General features: G+C 40.1%; 1 protein-coding gene across 4 annotated transcripts in view; it reads left to right on the top strand.

The window, feature by feature from the left end:
* The window catches only part of LOC139052689 (medium-chain acyl-CoA ligase ACSF2, mitochondrial-like), a 166,976-nt gene that overhangs the window by 118,120 nt on the left and 26,118 nt on the right, over nucleotides 1–22,738 (top strand). For all 4 annotated transcript variants that reach the window (XM_070529734.1, XM_070529749.1, XM_070529741.1 and 1 more), the window contains 6 exons: nucleotides 951–1,004; nucleotides 3,171–3,289; nucleotides 8,671–8,718; nucleotides 11,379–11,484; nucleotides 20,168–20,260; nucleotides 21,216–21,364. In XM_070529734.1, coding sequence (XP_070385835.1) covers nucleotides 951–1,004; nucleotides 3,171–3,289; nucleotides 8,671–8,718; nucleotides 11,379–11,484; nucleotides 20,168–20,260; nucleotides 21,216–21,364 — 569 coding nt within the window. The remainder of the gene's footprint in view (nucleotides 1–950; nucleotides 1,005–3,170; nucleotides 3,290–8,670; nucleotides 8,719–11,378; nucleotides 11,485–20,167; nucleotides 20,261–21,215; nucleotides 21,365–22,738) is intronic.

The raw sequence follows: 22,738 nt of genomic DNA, 5'->3' as shown, positions 1-22,738 counted from the left end.
TGAAGTTTTGTTAAATATGTGAAGTGGTTCAGAAATATTAAACATCTTACTCATCCAGCAAACATAAAGAAGAACCCCTGTTAGCACAGATTTAATAATTTCGTATGGCATCCCCAAAGCACTGACAACTGACATTTCTCCAGCCTGTTCTTCCCAAGACACATATTATTTATATCAAGTTTCATCTTGATATGCCTGATAGTACCAAAGAAGCCCATAAGTGGAGACCTACACTACCCTTTCCCCTTTCCCCATCCTCCTAGCGCACATACATCCTAGCACATCTCCCCGCTTCCCCCCATTTCACGCACAAAAAGTCGGCACGCACCCTCCCTGCCTTCCTCCTTTGTGCACGCGAGAAGACGCCACCACACCAAGCCACCAGATTAAGCTGCCACACCAAGCCATCACACCAAACCACTGTGCCAAGCCACCATCCTTCTCTGCTCACCCTCTCATGTTTGCCATCACACCTACAGAATGTAGTGTGCGGCTGCAATCTTATCGCACTTGCACTTAATACACAACACCAGTTCTACAATGGCAGCGGAAATTTGCCTGGAGTGTCCATATAATTGATATCACTATAAAAATTCATTCAGCACTGCTTGCAAATGCAGAGGGTGTCGACTCCCTTTTAAGTTGTTTCAATGTAGTGTGCTGTTTAAATGTCCATTGTGTAATGTGGGAGCGCTGGTGTCTGCCAGTCTTGTATCTAAGCCGAAGCCACTTGTGAAGTGTGTAAAGATAGTGATAGAAACTTTGTTGAGAGATTACGTTAAGGATCTAGCTTTATGTATGGCATTGTACTGTACCCACTGTAATGTCGTGAAGTCACCATGGGTTCGCTGATAAATAAAAATCGGTGAATTCTCTTGTAACTTCAAGAGTAACTGTGGTATTGTAAATGTTGCGTGTACCATTCATATTTTGTGTTGTGTCCTTTTCAGGCTTGTGTACATCCTGCTTATACTGCAGTGGAGTTTGAAAAAGTGCTGACAAAGGTTAGTCATTTTCTACATGTTATTTTGTTTCAACATTAGTTAAAATAGGTGTACAGACAGCATAATTGTGTATTTTTGTTCCTGGCATAGGGGTAGTGAAGCAAAAAGATTAAAGTTGCTTTAGCAAACTCTCTCACACGTTCATCACAAATAATATGTATCCAGGGAAAACATGGGGAAGGCGGGAGATGGAAATTCAAGACGATGAGCAAAACAAGAACAAAGTGAAAGCAGGAGCCATACATAAATAATATAAATACATAAATAATATGTATGCCACATATGTAGTTAAATTTATAAACATTACATTTAGTGCCACTATGGTAAACTGGTCAGAAGGTTCCACCATTTATTGCAACAAGGAAAGCAGGAGCAGCTTATGGCAAAGAGATTACATATTCCCACAAGAATAAGTGTTTTTAGTGACTAAGCTTTTTTTCTATGAAGCATTTTCTCACATTTACTCAACTTTCACTACTGGCCTAAGGATGTGGCTTTGCATGTACAATGCACACGCTTGTACAGTTTTTGCTTTCTCTTATGGGATGGTAACTGCCTTTCCATGTACTATTCAGGTCTCATTGTGAAAACTTGTGTCTTTCTGCCTGTCTGTATTCATTTTGCTGCACTGTCTCACAATTCTGAATAAATTTTAAATGCACTCATCACAAAATGGAGAAACTGTCATCCTCAATGTTACTAACTTAATAACCCCCTCAGTAGCACAAACACTAAGGCCTAACATCTATTTGGTTGCTGTGCATTGTATAGCCTACATTGGTCAAACATTGTGAGCAGTGTCATCTGTAGCAACTAGGCTGTGCGCATAGTTCCTTTAAAAAAATTATGGGGTTTTACGGGCCAAAACCGCTTTCTGATTATAAGGCACGCCGTAGGGGAGGACTCCGGAAATTTCGGCCACCTGGGGTTCTTTAACGTGCGCGTAATTCTAAGCACCACGGTGTTTTCGCATTTCACCCCCATTGAAATGAGGCCGCCGTGGCCGTGCCTAGTTCCTGTAGACGCACTTCTTTTCTGACCTTCTGAGTGTTCTGAAAGTATTTATTTATTTATTTCAAAGTACTGCAGCCCTTTTCAGGGCTAATGCAGGAGTGGGTACAATATACTGCAATGCTATCTGTATGTAGCAAAAACAATAAACGTGAAATTGAAGCAGCAAATATAAAGAACAGCGAAACACAGATTTTAAATTGAATATGTTGCAGCAAGAGGTTATAATACTGACAATTCTTGGTTGCAATTCTTGGTGTTCAAGGTACGCTGGTAGGCCTGCATAAGTTACGCTACAACAAATTAAATTTGGGATAGTAGAAACTTGGTTGAGGGAACTATGATGGGTTGGTAGGGTTACGATGATGTGCTAATTTTGGTGCTCATCGCCAAATCCAGTTCATCAGACGCAAAGAAAGACCAATATGTGTCTCTTGTCATATACCATTTAATTTTAGCGGTTCACCAAAGCTTTGCTTACATAAATTCCCGCAGTGCCTGGGATCTATATGAATTTCTTTAGTGTCCATGTAGACAGCTGTAGTGTACAACAATGCATGCATTCCGGTGGTGTTGCAGTAACTGAAGGTAAAGTATTTTCATGAAAGTATCATACAGGAACAGTTGGTATTCTGTACAGTGCTAAAAGCCAAGTCAATCCTAAAATGCATATTTCAAGCCATTTTGAAACTATCTAATAGGTGCCTAAATGTCGTCAAATCAACACCTTGCCAAAACATTCAAGCGCCACTAAAAATGTCTAATAGACGCTCAAATGTCTAGGAAGTAATGCTTAAGATGTTCTTTGAAGCACTGTAAAAAGTTGTCTCATAGTTTGTGCACCTGAAAAGGTGCCCAAAAGCGTAGTGTTAGAGCGTGCTACATGTGTTCTGGAAGCCTAGAGCTAAATCACTGCTTGACTTAGACTACTACAGGATTTCTACATATTCATATGAAGACATTTACAAGTCTACAAAAAATTTGTGTGCCAAACATAAAAAGTGTTTTCTGGATATTTAACCATATCATATATATTTGTGATATTACATTATGTACTGTGCTCCTGATGAAGTATATGAGGAAAAGTGCACAAAAATGTGGAATGTTTTCTGTACATGTGAATAGCATATATTTTATTATCTTTGTCATGCACAGGTACGTTTTGCAGGGATATATGTTCCAGAATCATTCAAGGTTCTCAAGTACTATGAGATGCTCTGCTCCTTGGTTCCTGAGCTAAAAGACTCCAATCCTGGCCAGCTGAATTCTAAGAAGTGAGGGAAGCTCTGGTATTCCTCTTGAAATATTCGCATGGCATTAGTCAGTGTTGCATTAACCCTTGAGCTGGCAACTTAACAATATTGTTGACCTAACATCTGCAATAACCATACAAATCTAAGTATTAGTCTGTGCTTTCAATTTATCTTTCCTTATGTACCTGCTCAACAGTTGTACTCACAAAAATGTCGACTATGAGCAGCAGCAGATGTCTTGTTCACAAAACCCAAAGGCTTCATCGGCATCTTCTTAGCCCTATGGTAGTCTTTGGAAAGATTGGATGCGTTTTGTAGACGATCACAAGGAAGAAGACGGGACAGGCGCAATCTTTCCAATCTTTCCAAATACAATGAACCAACTTGCCCAACAACGCATTCTGCTAAACTATGGTAGTTGTATTCTCGCTAATACAATTTTTTTTTCCTTTGTTCAAGCATGCTCAGATATTTTATCTCCATCGAGGTACATCCCAAGAAGACGCATTGATCTTGTCAAAGCGAGTACCGAACCCCAGTCTTGGACCATACTTTACCTTTAACCAACTGATCAACAATATTTTTTACCTACTGTATTTCTCTTACTTTTTAAAGACACCCTTAATATTTCATTTGATTATTTGAGCAATGAAAGCTAGAAATAAAGCAATAAAAGCATGCTAAGTCAAGTATGTCTTATCTTGCGAGTTAAAGGGTAAAGTCAAGGGCTCCTCACCAGACCCCATCAGAAATTTCGATTGTACAGTAGAAGTTGCAAAATGCCATCCAGAGAGCATTCTGCAGCAAGAACTTTTAAGTAGGGTAGCTGATATAGAAAAAGCACCATGGAAGCACCATGCCTGTGACAATGGGGACAGAGGCTTTTGTTAATTTGGATTTTCAGTTGTTTTTCAATATGTACCTCAGTGTAATACTGTGCAGACAATTATCAGTGCATCAGCTACACATCATACTTTCTTTTTGCCATGCCCCAACCTGGTGTAGAGTCCTTTCAAGAGAGGTTCAGATTGAAATGTGGTGCCATTCTTGAAGAATGTCATTTCTCATTTTTTACTTAGAACAGTAGTGTTCAGATATTCTACTTTTGCATTCACAACAATTGAAAGCTAAATTCAAACATGAATGCTTGAAGAAAACATATAAAACAGTCATTGTAATGTGAGAAAACATTAATTCATCACCCTTGAATGTCTACCATTTATTTCTCACATAGGTCTGCCACTGTGATTCTATCACAGATGGAGTAACACACATCTTTAGGCATAGCTTGCTTTTATTTTGTATTCTAAAAAAAAGGAAGCAGTTTGATTAATTCCCATGTCATCTCAATCTCCTCATGTGACATTCAGGTGTACTTTTCTCATATTACAATATGGGTTGGGTTTCAAGCTATGTGTGCTGTATTTTGCTGACCTAAATGATATTGTAGTATTGTAATAAAATTCTGCATGCATGCCCTGTAATCTACACAGACTGAAAAGATCCATTTATGTTTAATTTATCTCTAATGCATATTTTTAGGGGATTCGAACAGTAAAATTTCCTAACTGAATCGAATACAAATACAGTAGAACCTTGTTGGTGCGATCCCATTTTGTACGATTTCCCGGCGCCAACATACACGATCATGAACACAAAAAATAACCTAATGCAGTTACACTTCTTTTATTACCGGTTGATACGTTCCCGGAAAACACAATACAGTCGACTCTCATTACAACGGACCCTGATAATCCGACAAAAAATGCCCGTTTTATTGCAAGTCCATAATATCTGAAACACCTCACTTCTGAAACTTTCGTCGCAATGTCTAACAACTTTATTGCAAAGAGTGAGTGACGAACGTCGAAAGTAAAAAACAAGGAAAGTCACAGTTTCGCCTGAAAGGGGAAGCATCGAATGCGATAGCAAATGAAGCAAAATAAGCGCGGCAGCAGCAGCGAGCAAATTGACCTTCGTGATGTGTCTCGTTTCAACGCGAACTAAACGTCGAAAGCACAGTGCATGTGAAGCCACCGGCACTGGGCGTACTCTGTCCACATCGTAGATCGCTTTCAAGATACTGCAACCGCGCCGTATGCAGCGGCAGCTGGAGTAGAACCCCCCTCTCTCTTGCCTCCCCCTCTCACCCCCACCCCCCGCCCCCGTGCGCAAAAGAAAACAGCACGTTTCTGCCCTGCCTTCCTCCGTCGTGCGCGCAATATTCAGCCGCAATCGTTGGCTGACCCTCACAAGTCAGTTGTCACCCCGTGTCGACACGGCAAAAGTACGTTTTATACACCACTTTTGAAAACAATTGCCGCTAATTTTCTCCAATGTAGCCGATAGTCCATTGTAGCATGGTTCATTAAGATAGAACTTCTTTGCATTAATAAAATAGGTAGAATGAACGAACTAATGCTGAGATATGGTCAGTTATCTGAAAGTGTGTTGTAAGCGGGTCCATTGTAATGAGCGTAGACTGTATTTCGGCACCAAAGTAGGTTAAGTGCATCGCCAAATTGCGTTTGTATGCTACGTTTTGCAGCCGCTAGATCCTGTGTAAACAAGAGAAGGCGCTAGTCACGTGCGATCAAAAGCAGTAGGTGCCCGCCACGGCAGCTTGTCCACACTGTACTCACCTGCTGATGCCACGTGAAAATGCCGGTACGCGCACATTACTCTACCGCTACCAGCAAATCTTGTGGATTGTCACACATTGCCATTGACAGCTATCGCTATTAGCCCTATTGCGATAAGCATCTTGACCTATCTATTTCACAGCTCATGCGCATGCAGCACAGTGCCAAGTTGAAACTTAGAGGGGTACTGTGCACTTTAATATACGGTAACCCAAACATGTTCCCTGCCGTTCCCTGATGCAGGCAGCACGAAGTGAGCGCATGTTTCGTCCTGGTGGCATTGTATTCTGACGTAACCCATCGGCTCGTTTCGTTTCGGTTTCCCAACCAGCAAATATCACGGTTCGTCACATGTCACCATTCACAACTACCGCCGCCGACCCTATGTCGATAAGCATTTTGACATATCTGTTTCACAATTAGCATGCACTTGCCATAGTGCCATTGGAAGCCTACTGCATGCTTTTAAAAGGTGATGACCCAAACGCACTGCTGTTCCCTGCTGCAGGCAGCATGAAGTGAGCATCATGTTTTGTTCTGGCAGCATGGTATTCCATTATCGCCCACCAGCTCAAATTTGTTTCCGTTTCCTATCGCCATCTTAAAGCATTATGCAATAGGAAAACGACAATGTGTGTCTCAGGCCACTCGTTCTCACCTTAGGGTGCCTCAATGTGCACCTGCTCAGGAGGGCATCGAGGCACCCTAGTTTTAAACAACTCAACGAGCATCAGCGTCACATGCTGAAATGATTCGCACAATGCTTCTCATTACGTATATCTCAACTATAGTTGAATCTGACAAATTTTTGAGTGACTTTGAATCATACATTTACCCAGTTAGCATGTTTTTTTCCTGCATTTTTTTTTCTGGAACGTATGAACAAGGTTCTATGTACTCAAGAAAAATGGCCTTCAAATATTGAATCGAATATAGAATATTTGCTCATTTCTAAACAAGGTGAAATGTAGAGTTACTGTTGAGTTCGCTTAGTAAAAAATTTCGCTTGTTTACCTTATTTGATTCATGCATGTAATGCCAGTCACAACAGGAGGTCCGGTCAATTGAGGAGCTTCTAAATGAGAAACAAGTGCTTTCTGCTATCAGATTTCTGTTATGAGGTCAGCTGCAGCAGAATCATTTGGAACAGTCCTCACCTACATCGATATCTCTCCTTTGAGTCTCCATAACTGTTGTTATTCATTATATTCAAATATAAATGTATATACAATTCACTATTCAGAATTGTCAAATCAGATATGAAACAAACAGCAAGGTCTATTCAATTCGTATTCCAAATTTTGAATAGTTGCACACCCCTATGTATTTAAAATAAATTGAAGCTTCTTTTATTAGAGGTAGTTTGAAATGGAAACTTGAAAATTTGTTAATTTTTTCATAGTAACAATCACTTTAGGCATACTTTATCATGTTAGTGGTACTCAATAGGAATTAAGGAAGAAATTAAGGTATGGCATGATTATAATTACTTAAGATTAGGATGTTAAAAAGATGCACAAAAACAGCAGTGTGTTATTGTAAGTAATGTAAAGGAAAATAATAAGTAGAAGCCACATAGAAACAAATGACAGTATTGGAGAGAGCAGATAAAACTATCATAGCTTCTCATTTGACAATCTTAGCTTTATAAACAAAAAGAAAATTGGAGAGATCTGCACAACTTTCAGTAGCTACACATCACAGACAGCCAAGAGCTGCCAGCATTGCTCAACTCCTCTTACCTTATTGCTGTTCTACTATACTCCCTTAGCGCACCACAGCACCGCACATTGAGTAGTTAGAGCTTTACTTTACTGCACTTGTACTGTACCGTAACTTTAGAAAAGAAAGCATGCATGGCTTAGCAAGATTTAAGGTGAGACATGGGGGACAAGAGGGACGTTTTTTGAGGCATAGACAGAAAGTGTTCAGGATTAGCAGAGAGCAAGGCAGAAAAAAAAATCACCACACAAGCACTCTGTACAGATGGTTAACCATCGAAGCTGAAATGTGTGGCCACGGTGTTTATGACTGGGTTAATTTCGACGGCTCATTAAATGACAGCTTGGTAGGCTGCTGGATCCATAATGCGCAGTTGCTGCTTGCGCTCGGCTGCAAGAGCTGGTTCTCGTGCCCGGGCTGCAGCATCGGCGCAGCATAGACAAGCTCGTTCCCAGTTCCGCTCGCTGCGTTGCGGATGAAAAGCTGCCTGCTCCTCAGGAGTATGTTTGATGTGTGGCTTACCCATTTTGGAGCTGGAGAGAAACTGCTGCACGTGCATTCGACTGCGACGGAAAGCAACGATGTCACTACTGGTGCAGCCTATCGGGCGTCTCTCTTTCTCTCTCTCACGCACTCTTTATTATTTATTTTTTTCTTGTGCATGTTCATGGGGTTGCGCGGGAGGAGTTTTCAGTGCACAGGCAGACGGACAAATCGGCTAGCCATATACAACTTTGCTGTAAAACAGCTGTGTTTCTGAAGTGCAACTTGCATTCAGAACTCATGTCAAAAACTAAACTTTTGGTGCTGTATATTCAAGCTTGGAAACTGCAGAGATGTGATTGGTGCCAATCTTGGCATTGTACTACATACAAAGAGACAGCTAAAACACTGTGTGTGCTAAGCTGGTATTCATGCCCTGGTCAATTTTTTACCCCATGTGCCACAAGGTACTTGTGCCTTGTGGGTACATTTCAGCCAGTTGCGTACCTCCAAGTGCCTTTGGTCAGTGATTGGTATGATTTCCACTTGTTTCAGGTATCCATTCCTAAAAGGCATTATTGTGGAGAGCGACAAGGCATTGCCGTAAGTACCAATAAGCACCTGGCTTATTGTGCAGAAACAATACTTACGAAGAAACTGAACCAGCACTTGTGTCATATTGTAGAGCTTATTTGCAGGTTCATTTGTGAAAGTGTTTATGCTAATACATTTTTACATTGTTCAAAAATCCAGTTACTGTGGGCTCATCGTCTGAGATGACAGTTTGCGTAGCCTTGTTTGTACACAGATGAAGACGTTAAAGAGCTATGTGAACAGACTTATTGATTGAAATGAATAATTTGTATAGCTTCAGCTCTTCATAGATGCCATTCTGTAAACGACTATATGGAGCTGTGCGAAGCAAGGCTTAAGAAAGCAGTGATCACGTTTACACATGCACCTATGTTGAAGCTGTCAAGGCTGAAGCTGCAAGCATTTATTACTTCCTGTGTTGCTGTTACTATTAACTTGAAGACCGATTTCGTGAAACATGTTACTCTGCTTTACGTGGTCTTCCTTTTCTTATTTACCGTTACGAGCCTCTCTTTCTCTTTTCTTCAAAACTGAACAAAAAAGAAGGGAAACAATTTTTTTACCATCCTAATTTGAATTTGCTTTACATGCAGGCGCCATCCCCACCTTGTGACCACCATGGGAGTGAAAACAGTTAACATTGAGCAAAAATTGCGCACAGACCTCGACATTCCCCCACACCATTAAAGGGACACTGAAGAGAAACAGTAGACGAGTTTCGCCCAATAAAGTATTCCTCTAATAGTGCATTTTATTTGGCTCATGGAAGGAGGCTGATTACTAGAAGAGAAAATGAAGGCCAAACTTTTATGTTTTGAATTTCACACTGAAACACCAGGCACCAGTAGGTCAGTGTAGTGTCACAAATTTCAAGCTATTTTTTCGTATTTGTATCACTGTGGCATATAAAAGTTATTGAAACATGCAAAGTTTACTTTTTGTTCCTAATGCAATGTAGTCCATCTTTAGCCATAAACAATCGACTCCACTTGAGCGGACGCTGTCAGAAGCTGACGGCGAACTGGTGCAGGAACTTGAAGGCGGCGTCACCACTTGTCTCGTTTTTTTTTTCACCTAATTTCTGGCTTATCAGGCCTCCTCCCACGGTAAGAATAACTTGTTTGGCATCGTTGAAGCACAGTTCACTAATGCAACTCAGCTTATTTTTTTCTCTTTAGTGTCCCTTTAAGATAACTGGGGCTGCTAATGTATTTGACTAAGGTTGCTATTTGGGCCTGTTGGTGTGCCATTGGTACAGATTATGTAGCATGTTATGGACAATGACATCGTAAAGAAACAAATGATACACATATGTGTGTATCCTTTGTTCCTTTCCAGTGTCACTGTCCGTAGCGTACATGCTACGTAATCTGTGCTGTTCATACATGCCTCCCTTTTATATACTCACCATCCCAACTAAATGTGGTCAAGAATTAAAATCACTGTGGCATGATCACTGTATGTTTACGGGCATTGTTCGTGCTAGTCATGGGTATTTTCTTTTTCATTTTACTCATAATTATTTCATTAAGTTCATTTGGCTAACATTTCATTAACTTATCTATCGATAAATCCTCAATGCAAAAGTTGTAGAGCATTAGAGACATACCAAGAACAGCATTTAAAGCAACCAAAAGAAAACCCATGAAAATTTTTAAAATGCCATCTGACAACGCATCCGTGCACTATAGATTACAGCACTGTAATACTTAATAAACCTTGTCAAATACGGTTATAGCTTATCACACTGGGAACGACCGGCCATGCTTTTTCCCTCACGCGTCAGCAGCTTTTGGCACTCTATCTTCAATGCTTATCAAGCACAATGCACGTAAGATGCGTCGTGTACAAGGTGATGAAGTTTACATCTGAGAATGCTGCTATCACAGGTGTGTGGATGCCTTGTAACATGGTAATAAAGCAGAATCTCGGTGATACGATAACGCCTGATACGAATTTTTGAAAAGTGCCAGCCCAAGTCTGTTAGCTTATACTGTGCTAAATCTCGGATGTTGCGAACCACTTTTCGCTCTGCAGCAGTTGATACGAGCAACTGAGCTCCTGCCTTGCCGGTAGAGTGACCACGCCGATGCATCGGTTGCATTCTTGTTGCCAGAGCAACCTATGTTCTTCCTCTGTTATCCTCCCTCCCCCTTTCACAAAAAAAGGGCAACTTTGGCATTCAGGCCTTATCAATTAGGTCAGTTAATTCAAACATGACTAATTAAACTTAAATAATCATTTGTGCAAAATGAAAAAGATGCTCCTGACTAGCGTGAATGGCCATCAATATGCAGGAATCACCATTTCCAGAAAGCCCTCCATTCATTTTTAATTCTTCACGATATTTAGTTGGGACAGCCAGTATACATAAACTACTACAGTACATACAGATAGGCTGTTAGGCTAGAATGAAATGCGAACATAAAAATTATTTATTGGAACATCACATGTAGTTACTTAAAAGTGTGCTGAAGATTTGCTGCATTGCCAGTTGCTACACAATCCCTGAAACTGGAGCCCCAAAACTTGAAGTCCGAGAAGTACGTCACACATATTGACTAGTGTGGAAACACAAATATGTGTTCCGCTTTTTTTTTTCCATTTGGATTTCATTTTGTATAGGCAGCAACGTATATTCACTTTCCATTTTACGTTGTTTGTACCAGAGGCTGCATCAACTGGCAAGACATTCTGCAAGGAGGAAACGTCAACTTAGCGGAGGCAGAAAGCAAAGTTGGCATGGATGATCCTATTACCATTGTGTTTACCTCTGTGAGTCCAGCAAATTTTATTTGTGGTGCCTTTGTTTATGATTAAATGTATTAATACAGAGCTGGTGGAAGAGGTGCTGTGAAGATGGCTATATGACTAAACAAGTGATCAATTTCTGTGGAAATTTGCAAGGTAAAAAAAGTTATGAAAGAAAAGAAATATTGTGGCTTTATGCTGCTCTCAAGTGGATGGCAGCATTTCCTTTCATGGCTATGCAGTAAATGTCCTTTACTCCAAGTCCTTAACGGGGGAAAAGTTTCAAGGTAACCGGATTTCAGAAACGAGCAGTATTTCTGTGTACCGGCAATGAATTAGAAATTTGGAACTTTAAGTAATGCACAATCACTCATTTGCTGAATGTGCATAGAAACACTTGACATATCATGACACGAAGTATGGCAAGTGACTTCTGAGCACTGGCCTTGCACAGAACACTTCCCTGGTGTCAGATTCCAAAGTGCTCTTGGTTATGTACGCATCATTATTTCTTGTCACAGTACCGCAGTGGTGCAAAAAGAGAAGTGTTTCCGCTTCACTATCAACATTGTCGAAATCTTGAAGCAAAGCACTGCCAAGAGGATGTCAAAAATCGGTGTCTTGGGTGGTAAGGATGGGAGATAGCACATTGTCAACATTAACTGTGTCATTTGCCATCTAGATAAGCACCCGCCGCCCTTCCTGTTACTGCTCCTTACTTTCCGTGCATTTCGCCTCTTAGTTTAGCCAGCTTTGCTCCTCACTCGGCAAAGAAATAGTAATTAAATAGACATTGGTGGTAAAGCATTGAAACTACGTCTTTTCTTTTTTTGTCATATAATGGTACTCAATGCAGAGGTTTCTCAACAGTAATGATCTTTCCTGGTCTCTCAAGCTTGTGAAATGTCCAGAATCCACTAGGAAAAAAATTCTAGATATAGGGGTGAAAAATACACGACACTTATGAGATCAGACTGCATTATAGAAATCTGTCAACTTGGTCAATATTTGGAAGTATGCGCTTTTCTTTTTTTTTTTAATGGGCAAGTCTGGTGATTTTTTACCATGTCAAGGTAATGGAACTTTTAAGTTCTTGAGAACCCCCTTTAGTGCGTCTGATACTAGAATTGTTTTGCAAATTCAATAATAATTTTACATAAGCAAAATAAAAGTGCAACAACGAACCCCAATCCTGACCGAGCAGCTGAGTGAACCCCTTCGTGTGGCATGCATGGGTGGCACACCAGTGGGCAAGGTGCGCAAGGCATGCCGGTATCACCTGCTGCGAGAACAAAAGTGGCGAAGAGCAGGCGCTCGGCTGGTTCATGATTGCGTCAGACCATCGGGTGACAGTGACAGCTATGAATCCAGTGAATTCAATGTCCATGATTAGCTATTCAGGTTGCACAACATATCCCTCTGCAACATGAAGACCAAGGGTAACTCTAACCACTGATTTTATACGTGCCTGCATGCTATTCTAGGTGTTTTACCCCTTCTCAGGGAAGCATTTCGCATACTCACTATAATGTGTTGTGGAGCGTTGCTTTCCGCATTCGTGTCCCAGAAGAATACTGCTGACATTCCAAAGCACCGACGGTTGATTTGTTTACATTGGCAAGAAGAGTGGCTGCTCATTGTTTGCTTAAAATACAGCATTAGGCGTGCATCAGTGACATCAAATAATATCAGAAGATAGCAAAACATGCACATTTTTGTGCGTGTAATGCACCATCACATCACTCTGAGTCGCGGTTGCACTGATATGAGCGACCACACACCTTTGAAAACAGTGAGTGGGAGTATTATTATGCTGCTTATTTATCATTCTTTTTACTCTCTTTGGGCACACATAATGTGTTCCATGAAGTAAAGATAGATTAGGACTTTGCGCATACGATTATTCCTTTATAAAATGCGTAGTTTTCTCACAAAAACATCGGTGCTTATATTGGCACCGTTGGCAGCTGAACAAGGCAGTTATTTATGCTAGTCTATATCGAAGGGGCCTACACTTGCTGCACATTTGGGATACGAGGCAAACAGTGCACCTCAGAAGCTAAATAATGAGTCAGCATAGGAATACGTAAAGAAACACCTATGTATGTAGCACACTTAATTTAGGGAAGTGACAGTGAGTGCAACTGGCAACCTTGGAGAACGCAAACATACCGATGTTGATAGTGTGCCATGTCATCACTTCTAGCTTTTTGTGTGTGTGTACTGTACAAAATGAAGAATGGCTTATTTGAAGTTATTTCAAATCTCTATGGTGAACGCTGAACTACACAAGCAGTTTCCTTCATCCTAATGGCTTAATAACCTTCAAATCAATCGCTCAGGTCTGCCGGTGGTAGACACACGAACTTGGCAACTGTGATAGGCCTAACCTCGGCTGAACGCGATCGGCATCAGCTCAAACTGTGCGTGTGTGGATGATGAAGGCTGAAATGCATGCGGCCAACAATGAAACGCCACTTGCCACCCATCTTTTGCTCGTCCACACGGAATGTAACTTTTCATGACAGCAAGACAGCAACTTCTTACGCCAAACTCTAGCTCATTATCACTACCTCACTCCTTGGGCCTGTCGTCTACCATTCATTCCCAGCATGCTCTGCGTATGACACCTTTTACGTCATAACACAATGTTACCAGTAGCTGAAGAGTAGGCAAGGCAGGTGGTTCAAGGGAATTAACAAAATTAAATTGTAAGCAATCTGCGCCACTCTCAAGTCAGATGTCTTCAAGAAATTATGGAAGTGTACTGAAGAACGCACTCGGCAAATTTCATTGAGATCTGTTGACCTCAAAAAATCCTCAGAGTTTCCCTTTAACAGGAGTTCCGTATCATGCAGTTAACTCTCATTGTATTAAAGTAAGCAGGGTAGCAGAAAAATAACCTTAAAAGCTGTAGTTCCACACACACAGGCCTCTTTCTAATGTATGCTAACAATCACAAAATATTTTGTTAAAAAATTTCCAACATATTATTATGAGAAGCCTATTGATGCTACTGCATGCATGGCATTTCATGTTGTATATAAGTTGCATTCACAGTATCCACAATGAGAATTCTGTGAAGCCACTGCAAATGAACCGGATGCAACACACTTAAAATTGATATTTTCAGTTTGCTTTGTACAAGTAAAGGAAGTAGTTGGGCTGTTGGAGAAACAAGAAGCTGAAATGGTAGTTTATCTGTGCAGTGTACACAAATGCATCATTTTAAAAAGTTCCCAATTGCCAGCAAGACAATATCTTCAACAGGAAAATCAAGTGCAGTTGCTTGTACATACATATAGTATGCATGGAATTGTAATGATGGCCTGAGCTTGCAATGCAATATTGTATTATGACTACAACTATTTTGTTCTTGGCAAATATGAATGCAGTTCTGGCTTTTGTTTTTAACCCCAAACATCTCGGACAACTGCTTTTTGTTTTTTTCTTTTTCTTTGTTTTTGTGGTTGTGGGTGTGATTTTTCAATGCTATCGCTTCACACTGAAAAATATCATGTTGATGCTCCGCAAATGCATTTGAGAAACTTGCAAAACCGTTGAAAACTGAAAAACGCAAGTTTTCAGACACATCCACCCTCAACGACATACAGGTGTCATCTCTCTCATGATTAGCAGACAAGAGAAAGCCTGTAGTGCCTCACAACTCTGATTTTGCGATGAAAAATATGTGAAACACGATAATACTCAGAGTATTGACATGCTACATAAGAAGACATGTAGTAAGCTTTACATGACACACTCTAAAGGTGTAGCAGGAGCTTAATCTTGATGTGCTGCAGCATGTTAGCATGCATGAAATCGCTGGCAGAACCAATTATATCTGCAGCGCCACATCTACATAAATTATGTAGTTAGGATGGCTGGAACACTTGTCTATCAGGTTAACTTTGCCATTTGTTTTTCTGTGTCCAAGATTCGTATTAAAGTGCTGTAATTCTTACAGGAGTCATTGGACTAGAATGGGTTAACAAAAAACAATATCGAAATGCGCTCATATGAGGAAAACTGTTGTGCTTTTTTTTAGTGACTCACCAAAGCAGCGGCAAACAGTGCTCCCGTCATTGTGCAAGCTGCCAACTTTGGAACTACAAAACTTAAAGGGGCCCTGAAACACTTTTCTAACTGATCATAGAACTATTAAGGGGAGATGCTACTCGGAAAAAAAAATTATTTGTACTAGAAATTTGAAAATACTGCGATTCATAGAAGAACTGGGGTTTTTTTTTTTTAATCATATCGTAAGAAGTCGACAAACGTAGACACCAAGAACAGCATAGAGGAAATTACTTTTACTTAATAATTGAATTAAAGAAATAATAAATTAAGGGAGAAAGATCCCACGTCTTCGCATTACGCGTGCAATGTTTTAACTAATTGAGCTACCGCGGCACTGATTTCCTATCCACTTTCTTGGATATTTATGTTTTACTACTAGAACTAACCTTGGGAGCGTTAGTCAGTGCCACCACTCACAAACCTTGGCGGCAGATGTAGAACATCTTTACTGCTGCAAGCGTCACGAGTATGTGATCTTTTTGGGTGAAGGCAACTGGTCAATAAACTCACACATGGCTACCTGAAGGCATCGATGTTTCCAGATTCGAGACCCTCGTTATTGAATGAACGAGAAGAAAGGGGGTCAACCGAGGGGCCCGATTTTTATTAATCATATCATAAGAAGCCAACAAACACAGACACCAAGGACAACATAGGGGAAATTACTTGTACTTAATAATTGAATTAGAGCATTGCGTGCGTAATGCGAAGACGTGGGATCGTTCCCTACCATGTTGTTTTTTCATCCGCTTTCATTGCCATTAATTTATCATTTCTTCAATTCAGTTATTCAGTACAAGTAATTTCCTGTATGTTGTCCTTGGTGTCTTTGTTTGTTGGCTTCTTATCATATGCCATTCATAGTCTTTTATGTAGATTATAAATATGTCATTAGATTTTGTGTAGCTGCCTTATTTTTTAAGTTATCGGATGGGAAGTGCTGCACCAATTGCAACATCTTGCGCCAAACCATCGAGCTGCACCAACCCACGACAAAACACTAATTTCGAATGAAGCTGCCAAATTTAGCATGATGTGCTTGTTTAGTGGCAACCACACAGTCTTTAGACATGCGTTGGTTAGCGCTCAGTCCTGCAATCCAAGCCTAAGCAATCCGTTTCAGCGCCTGCATTATTGGAGTGTGGGTGTGTTTCATGGCATAATTGTAACTAGGCCTCAAGAAAATGAAAATCGTTTTGCGCTATACAATGCATTACGAATGTTTAATAATGGTGTTACGTATTTGCATATATGTGGATCAGCTAAAGATGATTTGAACTGGCACTCACTTCATGGGGTGGTCGGGAAGGAAAGCCACGCTGAATGAATAAGGTCTCCTCATTGTGTAGCTCATCAGTTTCGTTATACATATTAACATTCAATATTTCCCCCTATTGGTACGTCTGCGTTAATTAATGGGCAAATGTCGTGCGCTTGACATTCTAAATCTATTTTGCACGTGCACTACTTCTGCTTACCGGGATAATATTGTGGCACGCTGACAAATGATCTGCTTGCTTTCATGAAGCTTCTTCGTCACAAATATCCAAGAACAGCTGCAACTATCACTCAAATTTGCACTCAGGCTACAATGTTTTCTGCCCAGCCACACCATGCAAAATCAGGCTCTTGCCACCCAGAACGCAAAACAAGGGTCTAAGGTTCCATATTTTGTCCACCTTAGCGGCCAAATTGTGGTCCTAATCAAACCTTTGGTGAAACCGCAAGCCTCCGATATCGCATTCGCGGCAACGATGGTCGCCACACGACTTGCTCAGATCGAGTCCAAAAACTTCAATAAACCATCGTTCGGTGCACAAAATATCAGTTGCCGTTTTGCATTGGCCTTATGGCGCCTCTGGCAGAACCGCGAATAAGTCTGAATAGTTAAGCATATTCAAAATATTGGTCGACAATGCAGACCAGAAAGCCAGTGAACATTCTTTATCACTTTCTCATTTTCGAAAACATCTTAGAGCTTTTTCCTGGCAAGCGATGTGAAATACTAGCAAATGTGCATTGACCAGTATGTTACTTTACATATATTCTGTGGTATTCTGCTATCTTGACTGAAGTTCACCGAGAACTAAAAATTATCGGAAGGCACTACGTGAATGGCCAATGGCCATGGCCAATGGCGTTCACTGTTCCTTGATGGGTGTTGTTCATGGTGGCCACTGTAAATATTTCTCATTCATTGTGCACGGGTATGTTTAATTAGCTAAATTTATAAATTTACCTAATCATGAGATGTCCATTAAAAGGTTGTGGATTATGTTAATTGCATTTAACAAACCTAGAATTCGTGAATACTTTAATGAGAAAGAAAGCCCTTAAATAAGAAGGTTCTCGGTTATTTCTTTCTTGGACACTTTTATTTGGCACATCCGGCATGTAATTTTATTGTAGTTTCTCAGAAACCTGTACGAATTTTCTTGTAGCTTCATGCTACAGTCATGTGGATGACAGTTTTTTCCTGTCATGAATTTCGCCCACCTTGTAGGCTTCCGCAAAACTGATGTGCTGTAGCCTAATTGCAAAGTCAAATAAGGGTCATGTTTTCTTCTTATGCCTGTATTTCACTCATATTGACCTTTACCAAGCCTCTCCAAAACACGAGTTTTATGCTCCAAAACGGACAATCTATGCTCCAGACTTGCTCCAAAATGAAAAATTTGTTGCTCCGAGAGCTTCTGCAAAGCTTCCTTGGCCGCTTCTATCCCTGAGCTATGTCCTACACAACTGCAAAATATAGTAAGTTTTGGAGGCACTTGCTCATGTACTAAATTTTGATGAAAAGCATCGTGCTGTAGCCTATGTAACTCGTTGTAGACCCACGAAGTGCTGATATCTATTCAAACAGCACATACTATTACTGGAAGTATGAAAAAAAAAAGATTAGGACACCTTAACTAATTTTTTTCGCACTCCCATGACTTGTACTTTCACAACTACTGCCAAGAAATCTTGCGATTTCAAGTAGATATCAGCATTCTGCGTACGTATCTTGAAGAGTATGTATGCCAAATTTCGTTAGTATAGGATAGCTGAAGTGCACATGGTTATTTTTATGGGATTGTGAAAAAATTTAGTTGAAGTGTAGCAATCTTTTTTTTGCATAGTTCCACTAATTATACATGCAGTTATGATAGATATATGCATTTTGCAGTCTACAAAGGACTTTATAAGCTACACTATGGTGCTTATCATTAAAATTTAATACGCAGGAAGTGCCTCCAAAGATCAGTATATTTTTCTGCTGTGTAGGACATAAATAAAAACATTTAGAAGCTACACAAAATTTAATGACATATTTCAAATGGACATAAAAAAACTATGAATCGCAGTATTTTCAAATCTCTATTACAAATACTTTTTTAAAAATTTTTCGTGTAGCATCTCCCCTTAAAGAACATTGTCTCATGAATCTCATGTTGCAAAAATTATTAAAACCCTTCAAATATAAGTGGAGCTGTCGTACCATTACACAGCTTTTTCTTTCTTTTCATTTCTGCTAGTGCGCTAGGAACTACACAGGGTAGAAGCCAAGGGGGCAAAACCCTGCCCAAAAGTTGAGTGTCTCGGCAGCAAAAGGGTTCATCGCGACACCCCATGGTGGCCACAGTAAACTACGCTACCCAGCAGGCCGCTGCTGTCCCAGCGGCCATGCACAGCAGACACAGCTCCACGTAACTGTCATGCGTAGACAGGCAGTGCAAATATGAAAGGATTTTTCTGTCTTTTTGAGATTACGGACATACACACACACACACACACACACACACACACACACACACACACACACACACACACACACACACACACACATGTATTTCATTTATTTAACTCAAAATTGGCAATTATGTATTACTGAGAATGTAATCAGAATCAGCCAGTAGCTGTTGGTTGGCGCAGCTGCTTGCAGTGTTGCTGCATTATGGCATTGCAAAAGCGAGAGCAAGTGATTTTTCGCTGTTTCTACACAAGATTGTGAATTCCCTGCTGCATTCAGTGCAAGAATATTTGGCTAACATGTTCACGCGAGCCTCTTGTACAGATTGGCAACCTTTCCTTACTATGTTCAGTTACTATACAGTTTCAGCGCCCCTTCAACAAAAATTCAGCAGGTTTAATTCACATTTTAAATGTTATTCAGTCAAAGACAAGAAAATGTTTTGAACTCATTATATGGGTATTAGTTAAAGCACAATGTGTCTTAAGCTACTAGCATTCTAGAAAAAATTTAATTCGTGCTATCAAACTTAAGATTCACCCAAAAATGACTTTATATTTTTGCACTCATTACATAGCTTTGCCTTCTCTGCTGTGTATGTGTGCTCTGTGGTTATTTGTATAGTTGCTGGGTGCTTAAAAAGTTCTTATTATTAAGATTAAAAGGACAGTGTATAGGCTTCTGTGTTGTCCATTTTCTACTGCATGAAATGAAATACCTATGTGAAACTGTTCCAGAAGTTGATTTTCGATGCTCACTGCTTCTCTGCAGTTGCTCCAACTAAACTCTTATGACCTGTCATTTTATATGTGCATAGATAACACAAATGTTGTTCCAGGATTTTTTTTTTATTATTATTATTAATTCTCCTTCATTTGTGACATGTCTTTTCAGGGGACCACAGGAGCTCCAAAGGCAGCTATGCTTTCCCATCATGGATTTGTAAACAATTCTATCATGTATGACCATGCTTCACCTGAAGCTGAGGTGAAAACTCTTTTGCATCAATGTTTTAGTGCCTGCAAGGCAAGTTGTAAAATTATTAGGGCTGATCTTCCTTCAGTGTATTACTATGTGGCACTTGAGCTGAGAACAGTTTGCAGGTAAATCAATAACTTCTTAAGGTGATTAAAACCAAAAAGGCAGTCAATGAGACCTATGAAAGCACATTATAATTGCACATTAAGTAGATTAAAAATTGACTTCTTGTTTTTTTATGTTGAAGATAAATTGGCATAAAGCAAAATATCAAAGCACCTTAGCTCACCTTACAGGAACAACACTGCATTAACAACATAACACTCATTTAATGTGAATGCTGGGGTTGCAGAGATACTATCGGCATGCCTTTTGGGTGGTGGTTTATGCAGAGGCACAGTTCTCCACATGTTTGCAAGGTGTACATGAAACAAGGATGCTTATGTATATAAACGTGTTTACGATCTCTTGGTTTTTGTTTCAGTTCAAAGAACCCTTAGCTTCAATATAGTTTTCGTGACATGCATAACCTTGTTCAAGAATTATATTTGGCTATAGTATCATGTATGGAAGCCTTTTGATCCAGTTTCATTTTCTGCATTACACTGTTTAGTGAGGTGAAATTAAAGTTATGCTTTCAGACTAACATAGCATACTTTCAAGAATGTTATAACTGAAAATAATTTCACCTGATGCTTCTGCTTCTCAATAGAAATATTGGCTGTATTTGATGTAGAGCGAGTCATTTCTAAAAGATATGCCCTAGCAAGTTAGCCCGCACTGAAGAACATTTGGCACACAGCACAGTTCTTCTACTTTATCTTTAGGCCTTATAACATTCCTGTAACACCTGGTTTGCTTGCCCAGTGTGCTAAAAGGTTCAGCTTTCAACATACCATGCTCAAATTGAGAGATAAGTCTTCTCCAGTTTGTAAATTACGATGTCTACTTTCTGTGGTTGCAGCGCTCAGTCCTGTGCAGCCCCTTACCTTTCTTCCACGTTTTCGGCATGACTACCATCCTGGGCTTGACTGTTATACGAGGAAACTGTTCTGTGGTTCCAAGTCCTGGTTATGACACCAAGGAGGTTCTCAAATCCATTCATACGTATAGGTAAGTAAGTTTACCAGTCAGCTGCTGCACATTGCCCTGTTTACTGGATGATGCATTTCTCCTTGCTCTTAACTTATTCTGTTTTTCTGTTATCTGGAATGCAAACAATAGAGGATGGAAGAACCATGAACATGGTGTGTATACTTGGCAATCGCCATCAGCTGTGCTGAACTTAGCCCATTATGTTGTGGCTTTTATAAATGTAATAGATATAAATATAAATGTAAAGATATAAATGTAAGAAAGATCTTCGGTCATTCCATGCATGATACTTTGCTAGGTATCAATTTTTAGTGTATTCATTTTTACATGTGTTGTCACAAGAAATGTAAATTAAAACGTTTGCCTATTGCTAATGCACTTAAGGTTACAGTTGTTGTCATATGGGAGGTAGTTGCAGCTTTTAGTTCTGTGCTTCACAACCATTGCATTTCTTTAGAGATCTCTATTACATACAGTCTCCAACTGATAATTCAGACTCAGCTGGGTTTGCCTAAAGGTGCAAATAATCAGGAGTCCAAAATATCTCTTTGTCAGAAATAAAATTACTTTGTTCCACATGTGTCCAACAAAGGTTGTCAATGCGTTCCTGCGTGCATATTTTGAACATTGTCATACTGTCACTACAGATAGACAAAAGTATGGTCAGCATATGCGACAAATATTCATCCCCTCACAGCTTAAACAGAAGCCAACTGCTCTTCTATAGCCAAATTATTGCAAATTTCTTCGCAACAGTCATTATTCACTTTATCTCTACCAGGGTGTCGAACTGAACCAAAACTGAACTGAAAACCAGAGCTCAACCATTATTTTCAGCTGAACTGGAACCATGCTGCCATCTGGGAACTAAACTTGAACTGGAACTTTTTCTAATGAACTGTTCTGAACTGGTTCAACTGCAGATTCAACCCAGGGTCCTTAATGAAATGCTACATCCGTGCATGCCGCTTTATTGACAAGAGCAGACGAGTGCCCTCAAACATGATTTGAATTATTGCTGCTGCGTACAGACAGCATGTTATGTCCTCAAACATGCTTCAATCAAATTATGACTGCTGCATAGACAATATGTATGAATAGGTTGTAAGTGATGGTGACAGATTGAAGACAGTGGTCTTGGCTTCCAATTTTGCCAAGATAATGTCGCTGCTGAAGTGGTTGAGCCGCAGGGGGATAACATAACTCTAGAGGTTGTGTTACCAGTTTTGTTATTTGGCAGACTGCTTAAAGTGCAAGTAAGCTCTGCTTAGTAGAATTTGTTGTTGGGCGAGTTGGTAGGTATTAGCGAACATTGTTTAACTGCGCGAGGAAACGAACCACAAAGACAGCGAGGGACAAGGACGGGCGCAGACTTGCAACTAAAGTTTATTC

The sequence above is a fragment of the Dermacentor albipictus genome, chromosome 1, assembly GCF_038994185.2.
Source record: "Dermacentor albipictus isolate Rhodes 1998 colony chromosome 1, USDA_Dalb.pri_finalv2, whole genome shotgun sequence".
Classification (NCBI taxonomy): domain Eukaryota; kingdom Metazoa; phylum Arthropoda; class Arachnida; order Ixodida; family Ixodidae; genus Dermacentor; species Dermacentor albipictus.
Note: the sequence above shows the minus strand (reverse complement) of the source record. Positions and strands in the feature narration are given on the sequence as shown.